Genomic DNA, 26,253 nt, shown 5'->3' on the forward strand with positions numbered 1-26,253 from the left:
CTTATAAAAGTGTAAGTGGACCTTCTCTCATTAAACAGATCAATGTCTTCTAAGGCCATTGGTCTCATTACGGGGCATGGTCACCTGAGGAAGCATCTTCACAGAGTTGGCATCCTTCAGGAGGATCCGCTCTGTGGAAGGTGTAATGAGCAGGAGGAGACTGCTGAGCACCTGCTCTTTGATTGCCCTGCAATAGCAAGAGAGCGGTATGCCATCTTTGGTAGTTTGGACAGGGGTGGTGAATTTTCCCAGGAGGACTTGATAGGTTGTTTTCGGCGGTTTGTTGAACTGCTGAAGTTGTAGACTGGTGGGCCTCATGGTGTGTTTCCGGGGTGCGCAAAAAGCCCTTGAGACTTAAGTGCATGGCAGTAGGCCGCCCCAAGGGGAAAAAAAAAGCTGCATCTCCTAAAACTTTATATAGTTTTGTTTTGTTCAACAATAGAATAACGTAGGTATGGTGGGAAGGGTTGATTAAATGCAAATGTGGAGTTAAGCTTCACTTTCCTCTTCATGCCTCTGAGGCTGCAGTATAATAAGCGTCTACCGTGATAATCGAATCAGCAAACCAAATTATAGATTAGAAATAGCTAAACAATCGAATACATGACCATTCTTATTATAATTACTTCATTATTAATCACTTTAATGCTAGATGTTTTTAATGTACTATAATAATAATTTTTTAAATTAATTCAAACAACGTAAAATAATTTGTTAAGTATTTAAGTAATGTCCAATTGCTTAAAAAGAATTATAATAAAATAATAAGAAATAAGTTTTACAAGTTGCTTTTTGTATACAAATATATATTTTTTAACTCATCATTAAATTAGTACTTTTAGCTACATAAAATGGCTGAACTATACTATACCATAATATAAAACATCTGTAGCTTAATGTAATTTGGTTTGTTCGGTAGTTTAGATTAAATCAGAAAATAAATGAATCGAATGTCATGGTGGCCGCTTATCACACTCGAGCCAAAATAATATATGTGTATAGAAAAAGCAGAATAAAACTTACTTCACAGTATTTAAAAAAATGTGTGTGAACGACAGGTTGTGACTCAAGTAACAAAGTTCATTACCATTTTAGTTGCGGCCATTACTCAAATACCATATAAATCATTAAACAATGTTGTTATAGTAGATTAAAAACAGCCAGCATTAAATTAATTTTAAATAACAATAATAAAAATGGTTTTGTATTCAATAATTTAGGGTTTTTTAATTATCGATAATTTGGTTCACTAATTCAAAGGTAGAGTACAATAATTGGACCCAATTTTGTATATCGATATTGACAAACGATACTACTTATTATAACAATCGATATAACCAACCGATCCTGATTTTTTAACAATGACTAACTTGTATAAACTTTAAACACTTTTTTATATAATAAACGTATAGTTTTTTATAGACAACAATAGACACTTAAAAGCTCGTGCAGGACATGAAACGAAGTTTAAAAAGTGGCATAGTAACCAACCTGCTTGGAGATCATCATTTGTAGAAAAGAGAAGTACAGTTTTCTAGACAACTTGAAAGCAGTTAATCATTGTTACCCAGGAAAAAACATAAATAATTACACATATTTTGTATTTTCGTATTTTCAGTTCTAATTGTTTAATCATTATACCTCCTTTAATATTTGAGATTGTCACTAGGTGTATTATATTAATGATTTAAATTTCAAATATGATTGTTTTTATGAATATATGTAGATATGTCAATAGACTTGTATTCGATATATGAATATAAGTATTGATGATATAAACTGGATTCGCTTATTGTGCTCTTATCTTTCAATTATCGTGGTGGCCGTTAATCATAATGCAGCCATAGTTTATAACTCATTATTACATTATTACTGAAAAATAGATTAACTATCATAATATGAAATACCTACAATATAATATGGCTCGTTATCAGAAATATAAATGATTTGATTGCCGTGGTGTCCGCTTATAATACTGCAGCCTTCTCTGATGTCAAAACAATGTAGAATTCATTCTAAACTTCTTCGTCAATGACTTTTTTTTTCGGATCTCTTCAGATGAACATGACTCGATCCTAGGAATCAAGTCTGTGACAGTGTGAGATTACAGACACTACAGTAGGAGGAAGGTAAGCTGGAGCTGAAGTCAACTTTTGCATCGAGTATAATAAGTTAATAATGTCAAAATACTTGATCGCAGGGATAGGGTATGATAAGCGGATCCGGTTTTTCATATCGATTTTGGCAAACGATATTACTTAATTATAACTTTCGATATAATCAACCAATACTGAATTTTAAACAATGACTAATTTGTATAAGCTATAAACAATTTTTCATATAGTAGACGTATTTGCTTTTATAGGTAACTAGCTGTTACCCGCGGCTTTGCACGCAATCTTTAGAACCGAAGTTCTTATATTACATAGTAAAAGCAATTATGCGCGATTAGCGGCGGGTAACAGCTAGTTCGCCAATAAATTCGTTTAATTTTACAACGAAAACTCTTGATTTTCAATAAAATACCAATTAAAACCAGATACCCAGTTACCCACGGCTTCGCACGCGATTTTCTACAGAAAAATTGGGACGTAGGAGAGCATATTTCTTTTAAACGTCGTTATTACCCTTCTGAGATAAATGATAGTCACTGACAGATACTCCAAGCTCATGATCTATTTAAGATTTAAATGTTAAAACAGTCTCAATATGCACCTGTGAAATAACTGGAATTTTTCTCCAATATTCTATGATTTTTGTATACAATTGGACTATATTAGACCATCGTGGACAGGAGTCAAAAAGTCGGAATTCATTAGCGCGGAATTCAATGTAATAAATGATGGCGCTCAGTGTAATTTTGAAACGAAAATAGGCATATCTTAGGTACATATTATTACAGTCTAATGATTATGAGCTTCAGATGTTAAGCGACATTGCGTATGGTTTTTATTTTAAGCTTTGCGCGTGTATCACTTCTGGTTTAAATTAGTTATATCTCCGATGCCATGATTGAGCTTGCTTTGTTGTCTCGATCAAGAGAATATGTACACACGGAGTTTTGAGAACCATACTTCTGTCAAAAAAAAAAAAAAAAACCAACTAAGGTTGGTTTTATAACATTGTTTATATTTGTAGCCAACGTAAGATAGTAATTTTGATATCTGCATTGCTATTCTGATCAAGCATGAGCATGGTTTATATTAGATAAATATTGCAGTTAAAGGTGAATTTTTACGTCAAATTTGAATTGTATTATCTGGATAGTAAAGTCTATGTTTAACAGTAATTGCAGAAACAGTTGAAACAAAATTTGCTGTTTCTCTTAAGCTTACTCTATGCTTTCAAACTATAAGTGTAAAGAAATTTAAAATAGTAATTAAATTGTATTATAAACATATAAATTTCTTTTGTCGCATTATATATGTTTACAAAGAACAGCTGATTAAATTTGAAAAGGCTCTTTCACTTAATAACATATGTTTGCTGCAATGCATTTCTTACGGCTATTTCTGAACTTTTAGAGACCAGTGGGGCGGAATCCTGAATCGGGAACGGGATAAAAAGTATCCTATGTTCTTCTCCCAGTTCTTAGCTAACTCCCTACCAATTTTCAGCCAAATCGGTTCAGCCGTTCTTGACTTATAAATAGTGTAACTAACACGACTTTCTTTTATATATATAGATATAGATATCAGACAGTCGAAAGCTCGTGGAGGACCATGAAATAAAGTTTAAAAAGTGGTACATCAGCCGACCTCCTTGCAGATCATCTCTGTGAATATTTCTACAGAAGAGAAGTACGGTTTTCTAAAGAATATGCTTCAACAACTTCTCGAAAGCGGTTAATCATTGCTACCCAAGAGAAAACATAAATAATTACACATATTTCGTATTTCCTGTTAAAAATGTTTGTTATGTTGTTATAATTTAATTATTATCTATGAGTTTTTCCTATTTCCAGTTCTAATAGTTTGTTTGATCATTAGAGCTCATTTATTATTTATAAGATCATCACTTTGAGCATTATATTAATTATTTTAAGGATAGGCTTTAATAAGCGGCCTACACTCGTTCGATTGCTGTTATCGAATTGTTGGATTGTCTTTATCCGAACGATAATTCGATATAACAATTAGTATTACAATTAACTTAGCAATGATAGCGTATGATTTCAACTTATTAGTTATAGTAATTTTAATGTAAACAATAAACAAGAAGTAACTAAAATTTTTGGGTAGGGTACGATAGGCAGATCCAGGTTTTTATATTGAAATTGGCAAACGATATTACTTAGCTCCACGTAGCTCCTGAACCATTAGAGATATTGAAAAACTCTCAAAAGCAAAAATGTCTTATTTTGTAGAGTAGAATCTAAAAACAACATTAAATACAGGGTGTTCCATAAAAGATTTTAAAGTTGGCCGCCATATTGGAAAATGGCGGCCTTCTTCAAAAAATGTGATAGTGTATTCCTGAGTGAAACTTAAAATGAGCAAGTTCCAAATTTAAAGTGTGGTACTAAGTTGTGTAATTAAAAAGTTAGCTATTGGATCACTTTAAAAACCTCACCCGGTACCATGTTTGGCATGTGTAGGAGCATTTCTGGGTCTAATTAATTATATACATAACGTCACAGCTGAATCTGCCTTGTCATCCCGATCAAGAAAACACAAATCTCAGATCATACAGGTCTCGGAAATTTACTTAGGTCAAAAAGCGTATATATCCAGTCCTTGTCATATATTTCGGGTCTAAGATATCTAGTACTATAGTAGAGTTTGCCTTGTTATTCTGACGAAGAAGAAATATATATATATATATATATATATATACTTACGTAGGACCGAGATGCCTACTGTGGTTAAATAGTGCCTACTTAAGACCATAAATTCACTTACCTACTATGTCACAGTTTAGCTTGCCATATTGCCTTGATCAAATTTTATATATGTTCGATTATCTAGTTCTCGGAAATCTACTTTGGTCAAAATCGTTTTGACATAGTTGAGTTTACCTTGTCCTGATGAGGAAAATACACGTACATAAGTAGGACTGAAAAGCCTATTACAACCTAGGGGAGAGTCCTACCTACTTACTATGTACTTTCGGTATAAGAGGGAAATTCTTATTAAGGTTTTGCAACTTTCCAAAATAATCGTTTATTAAAGTTTTGCTTTACACTTGTTTTTTTGGACAGTAGCCAGGGAAAGAATGGATCGTTGAGGCATGTTAGTATTCAATTCTCTGTTTTTCCATTAGCCATTGTTAAAATGTAATATCATAATGTCAAGGAAGCCCACCAGTTTAAAGTAACTTATGTGAAAACATTCATAACTTTGTTCATTAAGATTAGTTTTATAACAGTATTTAATGCATTAGATGATTTTAATTCATCACTGGCGCAATCTGCAGTAAAATTTATATATTAATGTTTTATTTACTATCTGCATTACACTACCGATCAAGCACTGTTTACTTATTATTGATAAAATTCAAATGTAAACAGATGTTTCAGAAAGTTTGTCAAACAATAGCTGTCAACAGCTGTCAAAATACGTTTCGTTCTTACCATAACATTCGAATTTAAACAAACTAATTTTTCAATTTGAATTTGACTTTATTTGGTGAAATTAATGTGTTATGGGTGGTAAAAAGCACTCTAAATGTTAATTCAGACCAAAAGCTATACCTGTTCCAAATTTCAGCACAATCCATATAGCAGTTTCAGTGTGATTCGAGGACAAACCTCAAAACATCCAAATAGATCCAAACATTCAAACTTTCGCATTTATAATATTAGTGGGATATCAAGCTGGGCAAGGTATAAATATTTTGAGGTTTCTTTGAGATTTAAGTCAAAGCCATAGTTGGTTTTGTTGTGTTGAATGTCATCGTAAAATTTATGTTTTTAAAACTGTAATCACGAGTTTCTTCTTATTATGGTAATTTATTATAACTCTATTAAGTGCAGGAATAAAGTTGGATAATATATTGGGGTAGGGTACAATAAGCGGAGCCGGTTTTTCATATCGAAGAATGTATTCTTCGATACCTAATATTCGCATCTCAAATCCTAGAATATCAATTGATATAAAAGTATCTATAGTCCTCAATAACAATCGAATATGTTTTAAATTAAAATATGAATTTAATATTTACAGTGATCAAACAAATTATTATAACCAAAATTAAGAAAACTGAAAACGACCATATTTGCTCCTTTCACAGTTAGTTGTTTCTTTCCCACAAATTTCACATAACGGGGTTTTCGGTACGAGTCCTACATGTTGAAGCCACAAAAACAATATATTTTATTTATGTTTTATAATCTTTCAAAGCAATGTCGTGTAGTATCTCTACACGTGTATCTCTAAAATTGACTGCCATTTTTAATTATTAAAATTACTTATGTAAAATTGAAATATTACCGTACGTGTATTATTTTAGTGTTTACAGCCGTTGATATAGACTATTTAAGTTAATAATTCAAAATAATTAATCAGTATCAATTGATTATATCGATGGTTATGATTAAGTAATTAATTTCGTTTGCTAATTTCAATATAAAAAACCGGGTCCGCTTATCGTACCCTACCCATATATTGAATTCTTCGATAATAGCAATCAAGTGTAGACCGCTTATTATAGTCTCCACTATTTGAATGTAAGGTAGCTATAAGATAAAAGGCCGGGGCGGCAAATCACGAATTTGACGTTATCAACGTATTCTGCTCACCTTCCTGAACAAAAAATATATATAGTACACCCCCTAGGATGTAAATGACAAATAACATGATTTTAGGGGGTATATTCATAAGTAGGCTAGTTAAGTTTCTAATGTTTTAATGTTCAGTTTGTGTGTTGTGTCTGGATAATCTATTTACTTGAATATTATCTGTGGCCGGGACTGATAGCAGCCTGATAACGTATCTGTTATCTGAGTTCTCCGGGGCATGAGTCAGTGCTTCACAAGATATCGGATTGGATTGAGTGAGTGCGTAATTATGAATCAACCATCCACTAGTTCGACCAACCCTAGTGAATTGTGTGTCGGAGTGTTTAGTAGAGCACGTAAAGAGTTTACGTTTTAACCGAAACGAAATTATTTCCTTTTTAATTGAACATGGAGTTTTTAATAATGAGTGTATTTGTTTGTCGTGCGGTCATGTGTTGTTTTTAAACTGGGAGACTTTGTTGTTTCGTTGCGATAGGAAAATTAGAAAAAGTACGTTAGTAAAAAAAGTGTTAAATGTTGCAATTTTAAAAATCCACTTTTTTGTTGCTGCTGCTCAGCTATATACACCAACACACTAATGGAAAGTGTTCTCTGTTAATATCCATCTATATATTTATGTTGGAGTTTTTCATGATTTAAATATTAAGTTTTTTTCACTTTACATAATTGCCTTTGCATTACATTTCAATTTATCAGCCCCTCTAGAATTTGATATTTTACTGATAGGTACCATCTCGAGAGTCGTTTTTCTTTCATTGACATCAGCGCGGGCTTCGGCAGCCGGTGCTGCCGGAGGCACTCGTCTCATTTCGATAACAAGTAATTAATTTGTAGCTCAAAATTAAGAAAAACATTGTTCATTTGGATCAAAATACTGCTCATTTCAGTATTATTTTTCATTTACGTTTGCAAAGATGGCGGCGCAACCGATGACATCATCACGAGGTTGAATCATTGTCACAAAAGGTCACGTGACGCTCAACGTGAATAGTTGTTTAATTTTTTATGTTCTAGAAATTCGTTTTTTCTCATTTCCACCCCATCAAACCTTATACTATTTTAGTTCTATAGGACGATTCCAATAAGTGTATAACGCAAAACTTGTATTTTTCCGGGGTAGGGTACGATAAGCGGATCCGGTTTATTATATCGAAATTGGCAAACGATATTACTTACTCACAACCATTGATATATAATCAATCGAGAATGATTAATTATTTTGAACTATTAGCTTAAATAATCTATATCAACAGCTGTTAACACTCTAAAATAATACACATAGGATAATATTTCAATTTTACAAAAGTAATTCTGATTATTAAAAATGGCAGTCAATTTTAGAAAACTACACGACGTTGCTTTTTCGTGGCTTCAACATGTTGGACTCGTACCGAAAAACCCATTATGTGAAATTTGTGGGAAAGAAACAACTGTAACTGTGAGAGGAGTATATATGGTCGTCTTCAGTTTTCCTAATTTTGGTTATAATTTGTTTGATCACTGTAAATATTAAATTCATATTTTAATTTAAAACATATGATTGTTATTGAGGACTATAGGTACTTTTATATCGATTGATAGTCTAGGATTTGAGATGCGAATATTAGGTATCGATGACTATATTCTTTGATATAAAAACCGGGTCCGCTTATCGTACCCTACCCTTTTTCCCCTACGGCCGTTAATATGGTAATTACCGAATGTAAAATTTGATTGTTGTTATGACTAAAGATAATAAGTTGATACGATTTATAAACGCGAACTCGATAAATGAATATTACCCTAAGTATCAATTATTGTACAAATCGATATGAAAACCGGATCCTCTTACCGTACTCTACCTGATCGCAACTCTGGCGGTTGTGTACATTGACAGCATATAAAAACTAGATTTTAGCTAAAAGTAGGTTACAAAACTTAGATTTTATTTCTTAGGTCTATAACTATGAGGCTATTTGGCTCTCAATTTATAACTATTAATATTACAAATCAATACAAGATACTGTATCAAAAAAAGAAAGTTGAATTGTTAATACTCACCTTTTTCTTGGCTTTATGTAATGTCCAAATAACATCATCACTTAAACAAGCACTCTTATCAAGAATTTCGTATTGGAAGTCCTTCGACACATCTCTTGAAAAAAATGACCACATTATTCATAACACAATGTTGTATTATTTTGTGTATTTCACTATTTCAAAATTAATGCTTCACTATACTAAATACTTCATTCTGGTAGCCTAATAGGGACAACGAAAATATCAATAATTGACGATATATCACAATAATTATAATGATATTTGTTTCTGCCAATGTAGGCTATTACAACCAACAAATAAATAATAATCAAACGTCAGTGACAATACCGGACCCAATCACAAAACGTCGACAGCAACGCGATATCCTTTTTTTATCTTTGCAATTTGGTCGGGGGAGGGTGGCAGTCACCGACATTCGATATTGCTTCTCAACTGGTTTTGATCGATTGCGATACTTCGACAATACTGCTCCATCATTTAAACTATTCAAATATAGTATACACTTTAGAAAAATAACTTAAAAGCGTTGCGATACGTATTAATTTGAACATTTAAAATGAGACGTCTTCCATAACGACACGAATAAATATATAAATGCTTAAAAATGGATGAGGTTTAAATGAGATCGAACCGGTAGGACCAAATGATTGAGTTTATTCGAGCTGACAGTCTGCTAGTATTTGTTTGTTTCAGTTCCTCTACGATAACTCACAAAAGCTAAATTGTTGCCCAAACTACACATACAAATGTGAAAATGGTCTTTCGTCAACCTTCAAGGTGATTTTCACGTGCATTGAGGTAAGGGAGTCTCCGTACAGTTGTTCAGTTCTGTAGACGCTTTTCGTTACATTTTTATATGTATTATACTGTTATACTTAGCTCCATGAAAATCACATTTGCGACAATATTTGTTTCGCTTTGATCCTACATAATCCCGAATTCCAAATATAACTTTTAAATTTATTTACTTATGAGGACGCTTTATGGATTGTTAGAAGACTAAACTGCTCAGGCCGAATGAAATTGTCTAGTTGTGTGATTCGAGTTTATTGTCAAATGCGCAACAAACATCTCTTTTAGATTTGACGAAGTAGATAAACTTGCTGTGCTGACCTAGTAGTCCCGCGGGGAACAGACACTGAAACCGCCTTCAAGGAATCTACAAAACACTTGAGGATTTACGAAACCTGAAAATTAGATTATGAGATCAATTTTCTGGTGGTAGGAAGGTTAAGCTTCTCTTCAACATAAACGAAACAACAAACGATCCGTTCCAATGGATGTGCAAGTAGGTGATTGTCTTGTCGATGGTGCATCCACAGCTAACACTTATAGGTGTGTGATTGAATACCACGTTGAACTTAAACTGTAAATCCCTCAATAAAAGCATCACTAGCTGTTGTGGGAGTCAATGGATATCTAATCAATGTAATATCTTTGATAAAATCATTTAATTTTAATGTCCGATACTGCTCTCAAATTTTCCCTACCATCTGTCCGAAAACAGTAGTTACGAGATCACTCACGGTACGGATTGTTTTACACTAGACACTTATACTGTCCGACATTACCCTCTAATTATCGAGTACAACTATTAGATGTCTAAAATTACAGGCCAATTGATACCCATCTTACTTTGGCAAAAATGCTATTCGCTGATGCTCACCAGACTTTCCTTTTGAGTTAGGAGCCATTCTGATTACCCAGCACAGTTTCTTTGCGTTAGATCAGCTAAAACAAATCTCGTGCTTTATTAGGATGATATCCTCTCTGATTTCTAAAGAGGCCATCAAGTCAACAACGAATACATCGACTTGTCGAAAGCCTTAAAAGCAGATTAACGACCATCTACTGGCTAAAATGTGTGCCCTGGACGTTGCTAGTCCCATGCTGGAATGGTTTCGTAGCTATGTGAGTCTTAGCTATATGGTCGTAAGATACAACAGAATTGAATCGGCGGCTTTAACTATACTATATGGAGTTTCCCAGTGTTCTCTTCTGGGTCCTGTGTAGTTTATAATTTTTATAAATGATTTGGCTCCCGTAATCAAATACTCAAAGACTTTAGTTTTTGCAGATGGCGCTAAAATGTATAATTTCAATTAATTTATTTTCAACGGTAAAGCCACTTTAACAGAGTTTAGCAAATTTAGAATAAATACAGATATTAACGATAACAGTATCAAAATAATTAACAATAAACATAAACAAAAAACAGATGTAACAATAACGATAATCACAAATAACAAAACTATGAAGACAATGACAATAAATCCGAAGATAACAAATACATTCAAACAAATGTGAGAATAGTGTGTACGTTTTCTGTGTGTGTGTGTGTGTGTGTGGGCGCGCGCGCGCGCGCCCTTTACACTGCAAGTGGCTCTTTAAAAGCACCACCAAAAGAGAGGTAAAAGATGTTACACTGTTTACTACTAATGTTACAGGCTTAGATTTGTTAGGTTATGCTTGAAGGAAGAATAAGTAGAGAAGAAGTCGATGGTAGAGGGTATGACGTTCCCATAATACTGAATCCTCAGTAAGGTGGAGTTGACAATGTAGGAAGTAGAAGTTGTAGGTTTTTCTAACAGGGTGATAGATCTCGTGTCAGTAGGTACACTAAAGTTGATACGTTCAGAAGCTCATGGCAGTTAAGTTCAGAATTGACAAGGTGGTACAGAAAGAGAATGTCCTATCAAACTCGTCTAGCTTCAAGAGATAGAAGCTCAAGAAGTATTGCTACCTCTTGGGTTAGAACGTTGAGGAATCTGTAGCCGAATAGAGTACTGATTAATCTAATAAGCGCCGTTGGATACTCTCGATCTCAGTCTTCAGAAAAATTTGGTGGGGCAACCAGATGACAGAGCAATATTCGAGATGTGGGAGTACTAAGGCACAGTAAAGAAGTTTAAGAGACTGGGTGTTATTAAGGCAGTGCCAGTCTATAAATACTACCCAACATCCAAATAGCCACATTGCACATGTTGCGGACCTGGTCACTGCCAGGTCTTTGACCGAAGACTCTTTGAAAATTGTCCTATAATCAAACAGGAGTGGAGCAATTTTCCGATGGAAGATTATTTCGACACACTTATCCACATTGAGGGCCATACTATTACTCTTGAGTTTAGGTTCACTTAAAGAGCAAGTGCATACTGAATATCTGTAATTTTTGTAGATCTTCAAGTCATCACCAAAGAGTAAGGTAGCGTTGTTTAGTCGAACTGCAATATCGTTGACATATACACTGAATAATGTAGGTCCTAAATGGGAGGCCTAGAGGTGGCCAAACATACCTGACAGAGTAGAACAAAAGTCTCTTCTGAACATCAATGCAAAGATCTAGAATTTGGCCTAAACAATATTCTCACATAGTGATTCAATAATAAAATGGGACTGAATGTGCCTAAACGTACAGTATTTTCTTTTACCAGACGGGCTGGCATGAGAAATTTCAATTATTCACTTGGATGTGAACCACTCAGAACAACAATTTCAGTACTTAAAGACTTTGGAGTGTTACTTTAAAAACTTATTTTGTGCTAAAACATTCATACACAACACACATGCACTCACCTGCGTACAAACTCACACACTTGATTACATTCAATAAAACACACACATATATTCCGATGTACCAACTTGCCTCAATTACCATTGTTATTACCATAAATTATTGTTTATCTTGCTAATTTTATAGTTATTTATTTTTAATACTTGATGATATTTCTTTCAAAGTTATCTATGGTATTTTTAGATTGCATTGTGTTAAGTTTATTAATTATACTGTTGCATTTTAGAAATCTTTACATATAACCTTCGATTGTGTTATAATAAAATGCATTACTCTCTATTAGTTCTTGCTATTGTTAACATTATCTGGACTTTTGACTGTTTGTGGCAATTATTGAAAAATCGCTTACACAATTAAATAAATAAACTATCCGACACCGGCCGCGACATCGCTCGTAAGATGTTTACAATTTTTACTGTCGGTCATAAAACTTGTGTAATTTCTTGTCAGTACAGTCTAAGCTTCAAGTATGAGAAAGGTATAAGAAGACTCTAGCAAACTATATGGAAGGTAAAGGTACTGTCTTTGACTTCAATATAATTAGGTACTTTCTTTGACTTCAATGTAATTTACGTTGTATATATGGGGATTGTGTGTCAAACATTTTGTTCGGTAAGGATAGTTCTGGTCTTTAAAGCAAGGATATCGCTACTATATTAAATCTTTTTTTAGAGTTTTAACCCATTTTAGTTTTATAGTAATTACCACATTTACATTAATTAAATTTAAAGTATTTAGTATTTTTTTTATTATGTCAGATTTTACCCAACGCAACATTTGTTTAATAGTTATGTATAATATTAGAACGTTTCAAGTGTAACAGATTTTAGCATTGGTTACAATATATCATAGACACACCTAATAAAAGGTACTACTTTGTTAATCCAAAGTTACTATATAAGTTACTATATAAATTACTATTCGTTTTATTAGATATTATGATCAAAATAAACCGACTAGTCGACTACTGTTGACACCTAGTCGATGAATCAACCGTCAATCACCATAACGTCCCAAACTACTCTGTGTAAACTGATGATACTGTTGATGTTTTACCACCGTGAAGTTAGCGTCACTTTATCGTCCAGACAGTCTAGTGCATCAATGTTGCAGTCATCAATCTGAAGGCGTTAACAAAAATTCAAAAACTGAGATAAATTGTATAATACTAATTATAAAAACGATCTTTTATAAAATCAACACAGTTTTTTTCTATTTATTACTTTCCACAAAGGTTTCCCATTAAATGTGTAATGAATAAAAATCCCAAATATAATACCAAAGTAAACCGTAGGAATGTATCGTAAAATGGACGTCCTCTAATAAAAGCCACTCCTGAGATTAAAACAAACAAGTGCCCGCAATTAAACTTTGTACACAGATGCTCTGTAAGCTGAACTTTAATATACCAACGTCAAAAAGGTGGTGTCGGCCGTCAGAGGTCCTATCGTCTAAATTAAATGCACCGTTGGACGGGCGTTCTCGTATAAAAGTCACTCCTGAGACTTAACCAAACAAGTGCCCGCAATGAAACTTTGTACACAGATGCTCTGTAAGCTGAACTTTAATATACCAACGTCAAAAATGTGGTGTCGCCCGTCAGAGGTCCTATCGTCTAAATTAAATGCACCGTTAAACGGGCGTTCTCGTATAAAAGTCACTCCTGAGACTTAACCAAACAAGTGCCCGCAATGAAACTTTGTACACAGATGCTCTGTAAGCTGAACTTTAATATACCAACGTCAAAAATGTGGTGTCGGCCGTCAGAGGTCCTATCGTCTAAATTAAATGCACCGTTGGACGGGCGTTCTCGTATAAAAGTCACTCCTGAGTCTAAACCAAACAAGTGCCCGCAATGAAACTTTGTACACAGATGCTCTGTAAGCTGAACTTTAATATACCAACGTCAAAAATGTGGTGTCGGCCGTCAGAGGTCCTATCGTCTAAATTAAATGCACCGTTAGACGGGCGTTCTCGAATAAAAGTCACTCCTGAGACTAAACCAAACAAGTGCCCGCAATGAAACTTTGTACACAGATGCTCTGTACGCTGAACTTTAATATACCAACGTCAAAAAGGTGGTGTCGGCCGTCAGAGGTCCTATCGTCTAAATTAAATGCACCGTTGGACGAGCGTTCTCGTATAAAAGTCACTCCTGAGACTTAACCAAACAAGTACCCGCAATGAAACTTTGTACACAGATGCTCTGTAAGCTGAACTTTAATATACCAACGTCAAAAATGTGGTGTCGCCCGTCAGAGGTCCTATCGTCTAAATTAAATGCACCGTTAAACGGGCGTTCTCGTATAAAAGTCACTCCTGAGACTTAACCAAACAAGTGCCCGCAATGAAACTTTGTACACAGATGCTCTGTAAGCTGAACTTTAATATACCAACGTCAAAAATGTGGTGTCGGCCGTCAGAGGTCCTATCGTCTAAATTAAATGCACCGTTGGACGGACGTTCTCGTATAAAAGTCACTCCTGAGTCTAAACCAAACAAGTGCCCGCAATGAAACTTTGTACACAGATGCTCTGTAAGCTGAACTTTAATATACCAACGTCAAAAATGTATTGTCGGCCGTCAGAGGTCCTATCGTCTAAATTAAATGCACCGTTAGACGGGCGTTCTCGAATAAAAGTCACTCCTGAGACTAAACCAAACAAGTGCCCGCAAGGAAACTTTGTACACAGATGCTCTGTACGCTGAACTTTAATATACCAACGTCAAAAAGGTGGTGTCGGCCGTCAGAGGTCCTATCGTCTAAATTAAATGCACCGTTGGACGGGCGTTCTCGTATAAAAGTCACTCCTGAGACTTAACCAAACAAGTGCCCGCAATGAAACTTTGTACACAGATGCTCTGTACGCTGAACTTTAATATACCAACGTCAAAAATGTGGTGTCGGCCCGTCAGAGGTCCTATCGTCTAAATTAAATGCACCGTTTAAACGGGCGTTCTCGTATAAAAAGTCACTCCTGAGACTTAACCAAACAAGTGCCCGCAATGAAACTTTGTACACAGATGCTCTGTAAGCTGAACTTTAATATACCAACGTCAAAAATGTGGTGTCGGCCGTCAGAGGTCCTATCGTCTAAATTAAATGCACCGTTGGACGGGCGTTCTCGTATAAAAGTCACTCCTGAGACTTAACCAAACAAGTGCCCGCAATGAAACTTTGTACACAGATGCTCTGTAAGCTGAACTTTAATATACCAACGTCAAAAATGTGGTGTCGGCCGTCAGAGGTCCTATCGTCTAAATTAAATGCACCGTTAGACGGGCGTTCTCGAATAAAAGTCACTCCTGAGACTAAACCAAACAAGTGCCCGCAATGAAACTTTGTACACAGATGCTCTGTAAGCTGAACTTTAATATAACAACGTCAAAAATGTGGTGTCGGCCGTCAGAGGTCCTATCGTCTAAATTAAATGCACCGTTAGACGGGCGTTCTCGAATAAAAGTCATTCCTGAGACTAAACCAAACAAGTGCCCGCAATGAAACTTTGTACACAGATGCTCTGTAAGCTGAACTTTAATATACCAACGTCAAAAATGTGGTGTCGGCCGTCAGAGGTCCTATCGTCTAAATTAAATGCACGTTGGACGGGCGTTCTCGTATAAAAGTCACTCCTGAGTCTTAACCAAACAAGTGCCCGCAATGAAACTTTGTACACAGATGCTCTGTAAGCTGAACTTTAATATACCAACGTCAAAAATGTGGTGTCGGCCGTCAGAGGTCCTATCGTCTAAATTAAATGCACCGTTAGACGGGCGTTTACTCGAATAAAAGTCACTTTCCTGAGACTAAACCAAAATAAGTGCCCGCAATGAAACTTTGTAAACTTTAATCCATTTCAAGCTGAACTTTAATATAACAACGTCAAAAATGTGGTGTCGGCCGTCAGAGGTCCTATCGTCTAAATTAAATGCACCGTTGGACGGGCGTTCTCGTATAAAAGTCACTCCTGAGACTTAACCAAACAAGTGCCCGCAATGAAACTTTGTACACAGATGCTCTGTAAGCTGAACTTTAATATACCAACGTCAAAAATGTGGTTAACAGTTAGAAAACAAATCATTGTAAAACATTTTACTAGATTAGAGAAGCATTTCATTATTTTCTTTATCATATATAATGGTGTATGTTATTGTGTGTGGTATTGTAGTAGCCTATTATGCTGTTTATCAATTCCCAATAGTTATGTTTACTGTTTACTTTCTGTAAGTCTATTATCTAATGTAATAAGTTGAATAATACCATTTAAGTTTGGTTAAACTTTAATCCATTTCATAACAATTTTATTCAACTTAATTGTATTAATCATATTACAAGTGATTTTCACATTAAGGGCATTAATTGAACAATTCTTTAAGCCAGAACGCTTATATTTAAATATTTAAAGAATTTTCCAATTGCTCCAAGAATCTTCAGAACGCTTATGCCTGACCCAAATGAACATCATGCTGATGGCCATTGGAACCACTGGAAAGCAACATTTGAAAACTTTACTGAAGCAATATGCGCTGCTGAGGAAAGCAAGTTAAAGCTTCTTATAAACTTTGTCAACTTCAGCATCCATGAACTACTATCAGGAGCTGATTCGTATCCTGAACCTATAACTATCCTCGACAAACTTTTTATAAAACCAACTAATACGATATAGTTCCGTCACCAGTTTGTTGGCGACTAGAAGGCAAGGACTTGGTGAAAATATCGACCAGCATTTGTGGAAACTGAAAGAACTTGGCAAAATATGTAATTTTAAGGCAGTCACGCCTGGTAAAACAAAAACGAATATATTCGGAACACTTTAGAGGAACCACTTAGAAAAGGACTTACATTGTAAATGTTTCAAACTTTGAACCAGCGTAATTTTTAAAGAATGAACCTTTTCAGGTTATATTTGCGGCATTGTATTCTAATAATAGAGAACTTTAATGTTATGTACTACTCGACCTATCCTTCAATGTAAGATTTCCTTCTGACTCTTTTCAGGTCGTCTCCCGAGATGACAAAAAATGGTAGTTACTTCTAAAAGTAGATTTATAGGTGCAGTAATTTATACCTGTAATCGTTCGGGAATCATCCTCATCCCCAATCCCGTTTTTGTTACACCATGTATAATTTTAAATGCGGTAAGAGTCCCTTATTGGCCTTAGCTGTCTTTTCTAAACTGCAAACCGTATATAACGACAGTAGGTTTCTGTAAGACTCAGATTTTGAATTAAATTACAGAGGATATGAGTTCAGTGACTAAGCACCTCGGAGTCCGGGAGTAAACGTTCAAATATTAAAAGGATTTAAACTTTACATCTATTTTGATTAACCCAGCGGTAACAAAATAAAGGACAATGATAATTCAAAAATTAACCTTAAAATACCAGTATGGTGGAGCTCTCACTTTGTCGCCTTAGAAAATATGGCTTTAGCGTGACGTCATCAATACGCTGCCATATAATAAGAGACGAACGGTAACTGGACATACATACTTTGTGAACTATTATAGTGACCGCTTATTCCTAAGTAAAATGTATACAGAATGCTTTTACAGTTAAAAATGTAAATGCCGTGAATTTAAATGATTCAAAATTCTGTGACTTAATTTATATTGGAACTAATAAATTACTATTTTTACTATTTACTATTTATTAGTACTTACTTACTTACTACGCCCCGGCAGTAAGTAAGTAAGTAAGTAAGTACTAATAAATTACAAGTGCGATGGCGAGCGGTTTAAACGTCGAATTTTGGATCTGAGAAAAATAGCGCAGGAAAAATAGTGGCCTCTCTGTAGCCTCCACTTTTTATCAGTAAGTAATAATTAATTACATTATACTGTATCGACTCTCCTTCTTATTCTTTTTGATAAGATCCGTCCATGAGGACGGCAGAACAGGGCTTAAAAGGAGATCGGCCTCTCTTAACAAAAAAATAAATAAGAAAATAATGTTGTCTTTTCTGCAGGTCACTAAAGATTTTGCGGTTGGCTCCTGCATTGAGCAATTGCATGGCTATAAAGTAACTTAGCTAAACATATAATCTGACCAGTTAAGTGCCTGTAAAAAAGTATATAGACGATAAAGATATCAAAGACATCAGTGGATGTGTGGGGAAAGCAAATAGCACCAGCACTTTCAAATGGACAAGATAAGGCTGCGAGGTAAGGGTTCAGGATGGACTTGGGTTAAGTAGTAAAAAAAACTATTTTTTCACTCAACAAATTCCTTTGTGATATTTGGAAGTTAATCTGCGTGTTAGTTTCAGTAGTTATGAACAATTGAAATAATTAATTTATACAATCCGTAATTTTTAAGAGATAAACTTTTACTGCCAAAATATTACATATGAGATTCAAAGTTTAATCGTATTTTTACAAACCATAAGAGAGTTGTTCCAAATGATGGTTTGAGAATGAAAGGCCAAGTCTTAGTAAATGGACTATTTAAATAGAACATTTAATGTTTAACACCTTTATTGTGGCTCTATACTGAGTAAACTTTAATACTATCACTCTGATTCTATGCGGTAAGGTGTCTGACACAGTCAAAGTATTAAAAACTCTTGCATAGTTTATCCAGTAAATGGACTACGGTATTTAAATAGAACATTTAATGTTTAACACCTTTATTGTGGCTCTATACTGAGTAAACTTTAATACTATCACTCTGATTCTATGCCGTAAGGTGTCTGACACAGTCAAAGTATTAAAAACTCTTGTATAGTTTATCCAGTAAATGGACTATTTAAATAGAACATTTAATGTTTAACACCTTTATTGTGGCTCTATACTGAGTAAACTTTAATATTATCACTCTGATTCTATGCCGTAAGGTGTCTGACACAGTCAAAGTATTAAAAACTCTTGCATAGTTTATCCAGTAAATGGACTATTTAAATAGAACATTTAATGTTTAACACCTTTATTGTGGCTCTATACTGAGTAAACTTTAATACTATCACTCTGATTCTATGCCGTAAGGTGTCTGACACAGTCAAAGTATTAAAAACTCTTGCATAGTTTATCCAGTAAATGGACTACGGTATTTAAATAGAACATTTAATGTTTAACACCTTTATTGTGGCTCTATACTGAGTAAACTTTAATACTATCACTCTGATTCTATGCCGTAAGGTGTCTGACACAGTCAAAGTATTAAAAACTCTTGCATAGTTTATCCAGTAAATGGACTATTTAAATAGAACATTTAATGTTTAACACCTTTATTGTGGCTCTATACTGAGTAAACTTTAATACTATCACTCTGATTCTATGCCGTAAGGTGTCTGACACAGTCAAAGTATTAAAAACTCTTGCATAGTTTATCCAGTAAATGGACTATTTAAATAGAACATTTAATGTTTAACACCTTTATTGTGGCTCTATACTGAGTAAACTTTAATACTATCACTCTGATTCTATGCCGTAAGGTGTCTGACACAGTCAAAGTATTAAAAACTCTTGTATAGTTTATCCAGTAAATGGACTATTTAAATAGAACATTTAATGTTTAACACCTTTATTGTGGCTCTATACTGAGTAAACTTTAATATTATCACTCTGATTCTATGCCGTAAGGTGTCTGACACAGTCAAAGTATTAAAAACTCTTGTATAGTTTATCCAGTAAATGGACTATTTAAATAGAACATTTAATGTTTAACACCTTTATTGTGGCTCTATACTGAGTAAACTTTAATACTATCACTCTGATTCTATGCGGTAAGGTGTCTGACACAGTCAAAGTATTAAAAACTCTTGCATAGTTTATCCAGTAAATGGACTATTTAAATAGAACATTTAATGTTTAACACCTTTATTGTGGCTCTATACTGAGTAAACTTTAATATTATCACTCTGATTCTATGCCGTAAGGTGTCTGACACAGTCAAAGTATTAAAAACTCTTGTATAGTTTATCCAGTAAATGGACTATTTAAATAGAACATTTAATGTTTAACACCTTTATTGTGGCTCTATACTGAGTAAACTTTAATACTATCACTCTGATTCTATGCCGTAAGGTGTCTGACACAGTCAAAGTATTAAAAACTCTTGCATAGTTTATCCAGTAAATGGACTACGGTATTTAAATAGAACATTTAATGTTTAACACCTTTATTGTGGCTCTATACTGAGTAAACTTTAATACTATCACTCTGATTCTATGCCGTAAGGTGTCTGACACAGTCAAAGTATTAAAAACTCTTGTATAGTTTATCCAGTAAATGGACTATTTAAATAGAACATTTAATGTTTAACACCTTTATTGTGGCTCTATACTGAGTAAACTTTAATACTATCACTCTGATTCTATGCCGTAAGGTGTCTGACACAGTCAAAGTATTAAAAACTCTTGTATAGTTTATCCAGTAAATGGACTACGGTATTTAAATAGAACATTTAATGTTTAACACCTTTATTGTGGCTCTACACTGAGTAAACTTTAATACTATCACTCTGATTCTATGCCGTAAGGTGTCTGACACAGTCAAAGTATTAAAAACTCTTGCATAGAAATATACATAAACATTTAGTATGTTATTTAACTAAATCTAATCTTTTGTGTTACTAAAAATAGTATTTGGGACATGATAATTTTAAAAATATATTCTGAATCAACACTACCAACCAAACTCTTAACAAATTAATAGTATTCCTTTCAGATCTCAAATTAAGTCTTTTCTATTCAACAATTGGACAATTTTGTATTGTAACTATAGAGATGATTTATAAAAACTCATTTAAATTGTGGAAGTGACATAAACATGAGTAGATAACATTTCTGTTACAATCTAGTAGAAAATCCTGTTGTGCTTAAAATTTGATGTGCAAGATGTGAATAAATTCCAACAGCCATTAACTGTAATAACGGCAGAGTTTTGAAAATTTGCGTCTCCTTCAAACTGTACATTAATATGAAGAGACAAGTGGAGATACAAAATAATGAATCAAAACCCCAGGGACAATGATAAAACAGTCAAACAACAAACATCTACACCCATCACAGTTCAACAGAGGATCCAACATTCTAAAATCCTGCTTGATAGCCCCTAGACTACTGATATACAATACAGTAAAGAACACATACCAAGGATCTTACCACCACATGGTGGATATGCACCAGGTACCTAAATTCCTGTTTGCAGCTGCAGCACTATTCATCCAATCTGAAGACATGTTGTGGATACATACCAGGTACCTAAATTCCTGTTTGCAGCCGCTGCACTATTCATCCAACCAGACGACATGTGGATACATACCAGGTACCTAAATTCTTGTTTGCAGCCGCTGCACTATTCATCCAATCTGAAGACATGTTGTGGATACATACCAGGTACCTAAATTCCTGTTTGCAGCCGCTGCACTATTCATCCAATCAGACGACATGTGGATACATACCAGGTACCTAAATTCCTGTTTGCAGCCGCTGCACTATTCATCCAATCTGAAAATAAGTTGTGGATACATACCAGGTACCTAAATTCCTGTTTGCAGCCGCTGCACTATTCATCCAATCAGACGACATGTGGATACATACCAGGTACCTAAATTCCTGTTTGCAGCCGCTGCACTATTCATCCAATCTGAAGACATGTTGTGGATAATCACCAGGTACCTAAATTCCTGTTTGCTGCAGCTGCACAATGTTCATCCAATCTGAAGGCACGTTGTGGATAATCGCCAGGTACCTAAATTCCCGTTTGCTGCAGCCGCACAATGTTCATCCAATCTGAAGTCACGTTGTGGATAATCGCCAGGTACCTAAATTCCTGTTTGCTGCAGCTGCACAATGTTCATCCAATCTGAAGTCACGTTGTGGATAATCGCCAGGTACCTAAATTCCCGTTTGCTGCAGCTGCACAATGTTCATCCAATCTGAAGTCACGTTGTGGATAATCGCCAGGTACCTAAATTCCCGTTTGCTGCAGCTGCACAATGTTCATCCAATCTGAAGTCACGTTGTGGATAATCGCCAGGTACCTAAATGCCCGTTTGATGCAGCCGCACAATGTTCATCCAATCTGAAGTCACGTTGTGGATAATCGCCAGGTACCTAAATTCCCGTTTGCTGCAGCTGCACAATGTTCATCCAATCTGAAGGCACGTTGTGGATACGCACCAGTTGCTAAAATTCACGTTGTAAGCTATTGGCTGTTTGCTCACCACTATTTCTTACATTTTTCATTTGAACACAAGTCACTGGGGTTGCTGATAAATGGATTTAGTTGTGATGTATTTCCTCTCCACATCTTCATATTTGTAATTTTTGTCATTCATTCAATCGTGTAATTTCTAATGTAACAATAAAAAACTTTCTCTTAAATCTCACTATTTACTTGTCTAGATTATATAAAAAAAACAAAATTGATGAAGAATAACGATTAAACCTCTTTCCTTTGCTATCAACTCACAGTGTAGGGGTGGTTTATAATATGCTTATGATTAATAATTGATACCCTATTAACATTATGTAATCTTTATACAGGACATAATTGTAAACTGTAATCTAAAAGATTTTTAAGCAGCTCTTAAAATGCCAGATTTTTGACAAATAATTACAAATATCGGTTTTTACACCTAGAAAATGTAATCTCTACTACATCAAAACATTTTTTCAGCAGTGACAGTCAACCTCTGAAGTTATTAGAAGAAATCTTCTCATGTTAATAATTCCATCCAACAATACAATTTGAAAGGTAGTGTGGAGACAGCGATGTAAAGGAGTTACAGTGAGTTGAGAAGAGACCTTATTTCAAAACATATCCCACCAGGAATTCTAGGTAATATTGATGATAACTGGGATGATCCTTGTGCACAGGCCAAAGACAGGTCTTCAGTATGAGTAGATATCCAAAAATAGCATTTCTGAAGTCAGTGATCATTATTGTGATGAATATAATAATTATAACTAGCCCTATTTCATTACATCACGGAACATGATTGGCTACTCTAGTGACCACTGTAAGGTAAAGTATATCTGTTGTCTACAGAGAAAAATACATAAAGAAATCTTGATGCATTTTCCAAAATCAGACTTGTTGCATATTGTTATGAACTTTTAGAAGGGCTTTAATCAGAATTTTTACTGTGATTGGCTGCTAAGCTTAAATTTTTAATAATAGTCTATGTTGCCAACTTGTGCATTTATTTTGCCACTGAGGGTTATACAGTAATAACAATTTTATTTAACTAATAGTTAATTTGGCTTTAGTGAATTATTTTCTTTTAACTCAAGGTTTCATGATAATTATTTCCTATTATTAAATTTAAGTTTAAAATTGGTTTTTAAATAGTATTTATTATGGAAATAGTAATATTTCATAAAGTTCAGTCACTTCTCATGTACATACTGTAAACAGTTTATATCCTTATCTTAAACCATTTTTCCTTGAGTCTGAATAAGCCCCAAATTTTTATATCAAATTCCTAACACTCCTCATGTAAGAAAACAATTTTTCTATATGTTCCTCTCCTCAGAAGTAGTATTTAAAGGGCTAAGAGCAACCAGTTCTTTGGAATAAAAAAAATTTATTCCAACTGACCACCTTAAAGGTTACTACAAGAATAAGTAAACTATAAACGAGACTGGTTATCTAAAAAATTCCGAATGAGTCATTGACCTAAAATTGCTTGATGTGTACGTAGCTTATATACTGTTGGGGACAGAAAGAAACAACCGCAACTCTCAAATTCATTATTAAGTCTTGGCTCAGGAAAGAGTAAGCCTAACCGAAATTTTGTAATGTGATGAAAAAAGTTCAGGGACAATATCTTGCGAAAAACATGTGTGTTTACTTGGCACAAACAAATTTTTGAGGGATGTGAAAGGGTTGAGAATGAGTGCCACAATTGTCGCCCAAGGACGAGTGAAACCGAGATCAACATTGAGGAAGTCCAAAATCTCATTGAGGAAGATCAGCGCATAACTTGTTTTTAAAATGTTGAAGAACTCAGAATCAGTTACAGTAGTGTCCAAGAGATCGTGATAGAATACTTGGGATATCACAATGTGTCTTCTTGGTGAGCTCCACATCTGTTATCGCAGGATGACAAGTGACATCAATTGGATGTTTTTGAAGAGGCTCTTCAAACCATTTCAACAAAATGATGCCTTTTTGAATTACATTTTTTCTTGTGACGAAACTAAATCTTTACGATGGAATAAAAAAAAAGCTTCCAATTATATAGAAATAAAATTATTTTAAGGGTGGGAGCATATTAAAAAAATAATATATATCCTTTGGTTTAGTTAAATAAAGTTATAATTCTTTACAAGTCAATTCCGAGCACATGTCATACACCCTCATATGATGCCTTCAATGCGTTTATGTTAGTTTTTTTTAAACAAAATTGTAAAATTTTGTACGTATACATATATATAGTAAGATGTTTGTAATATAAGTGTTTGAGGAACGAAATTTAAACTTACGTACATAGTGCATGTTTATGGTAAGTGTGTAAATTTGTGTTCAGTGTTCTTTGATTGTTTTTTAAATATATATGAAATATCTTTAGTGAACTATGGATAAAAATGAACTAAAGATTTGCTTGGAATTAGTTCTTCAAAATATTGTACCTTACAGAAGAAGATACTGTAGTCCATGAGCCAAGAGCCAAATTGCATTGCATTAGCACACAATGTAGCTTTTCATAAAATTGATAGATAGAGGAATTTTCTCTTAGACATTGTCACGCTAATTCTGATGGGAATAGAAATAGGATATCGAACAGTTTTTTTCCTGAGTCAATTGGTTTTAGTTTAAGACAATTAAAACAGAGATATAAAGAAAAGTTAAATCAGTATCAGCCAAAAATACGGAGACCGACTAAAATTCAGCATTTTCTGACAACTCTTTAGTAACACATCGGTTATTGGTGTACTCTGCGAGCCAATAGTGCTAATTTTTGCTTTTGGAACAATTAATTCAAACTATTAGTCTAGGAGCTGAGGGCTAACTTTTATTATATTGGCTTACAGCCGAGTGTTTTGTGAAATCGACAGAAGATTTTTCCCTAAGAAAGAAATGAGTCATCAGTTTTCGTGGAAGTTGGCTGATGACATAACTTTATTGCATGTCTGATAATTATTAGATTTAAGTAAGTCAAGCTAAAACAAAATATGAACAGAGTAAAATATTATCATTTCGATATACTTTAAGACTTTTGACATTCTTCCATTTCAACCTCCATGAAAACTATAATAGATGACAACTTTAGCGGAAAATCCTCTGCCAATTTCACAAACAATCGGCTGAATGTTCTACATAGTGCAAATTAGCTTCCAACTTCTAGACTAATAGTTTGATTTATACAAAAAGTAAACCATAGCTAGGCGTGTCAAAATTTGTTGAACTCTTCATATCCTCTGCTCTTTGTTACTCATAGCACAATAAAAAAGGTTTCCAGGAGAGCTCACTTCTGGATGGCTTATATCTGCCAGGACCTACACTATTGGCAATTGGCACTACCAGCTATTTAGCATTGGCTAGCTGGGTACAACAATAACCAGTATCACTTAAATCTAGGCTACCCAATAGATGTCCAGGAGTGGCAATTCGCGAACTGTGAATGACAAGATTTATGGGGGGAGGGGGGTTGGAAGTCATCAATAGGTCTGGTCCATTGCAGAGGATGACTGTTGGAACGGATGGACTCCCTTAATGTTGGTTCACCTACTCACTTTGAATGGGAGAGGCTGGAACAGAACTAACCTCCTCTTCCTCCAAGGTGTTAAGATTGAGAAAGTGCTCGTTATCCCTCATCATGAGATCTCAACAAATCTCCTTACCCATCCTGAATATCCAGAAGGAGAGCAAAGAGTCTTTTACGACTAAATGTTATGAGAGATATTCTCATCTTGTTGTCCTAGATGAACATAACTATAATAAACGTTGGA

General features: G+C 34.5%; 1 protein-coding gene across 1 annotated transcript in view; it reads right to left on the reverse strand.

The window, feature by feature from the left end:
• The window catches only part of LOC124374020 (N-terminal kinase-like protein), a 49,588-nt gene extending 40,465 nt beyond the window's left edge, over positions 1-9,123 (reverse strand). Inside the window, exon 1 of the mRNA XM_046832326.1 lies at positions 8,780-9,123. Within this exon, the coding sequence (XP_046688282.1) occupies positions 8,780-8,893 (114 nt within the window). The 5' untranslated portion in view covers positions 8,894-9,123. The remainder of the gene's footprint in view (positions 1-8,779) is intronic.
• Between the last annotated feature and the right edge of the window lie 17,130 nt (positions 9,124-26,253).

Source organism: Homalodisca vitripennis, chromosome 1 (genome assembly GCF_021130785.1).
Source record: "Homalodisca vitripennis isolate AUS2020 chromosome 1, UT_GWSS_2.1, whole genome shotgun sequence".
Classification (NCBI taxonomy): domain Eukaryota; kingdom Metazoa; phylum Arthropoda; class Insecta; order Hemiptera; family Cicadellidae; genus Homalodisca; species Homalodisca vitripennis.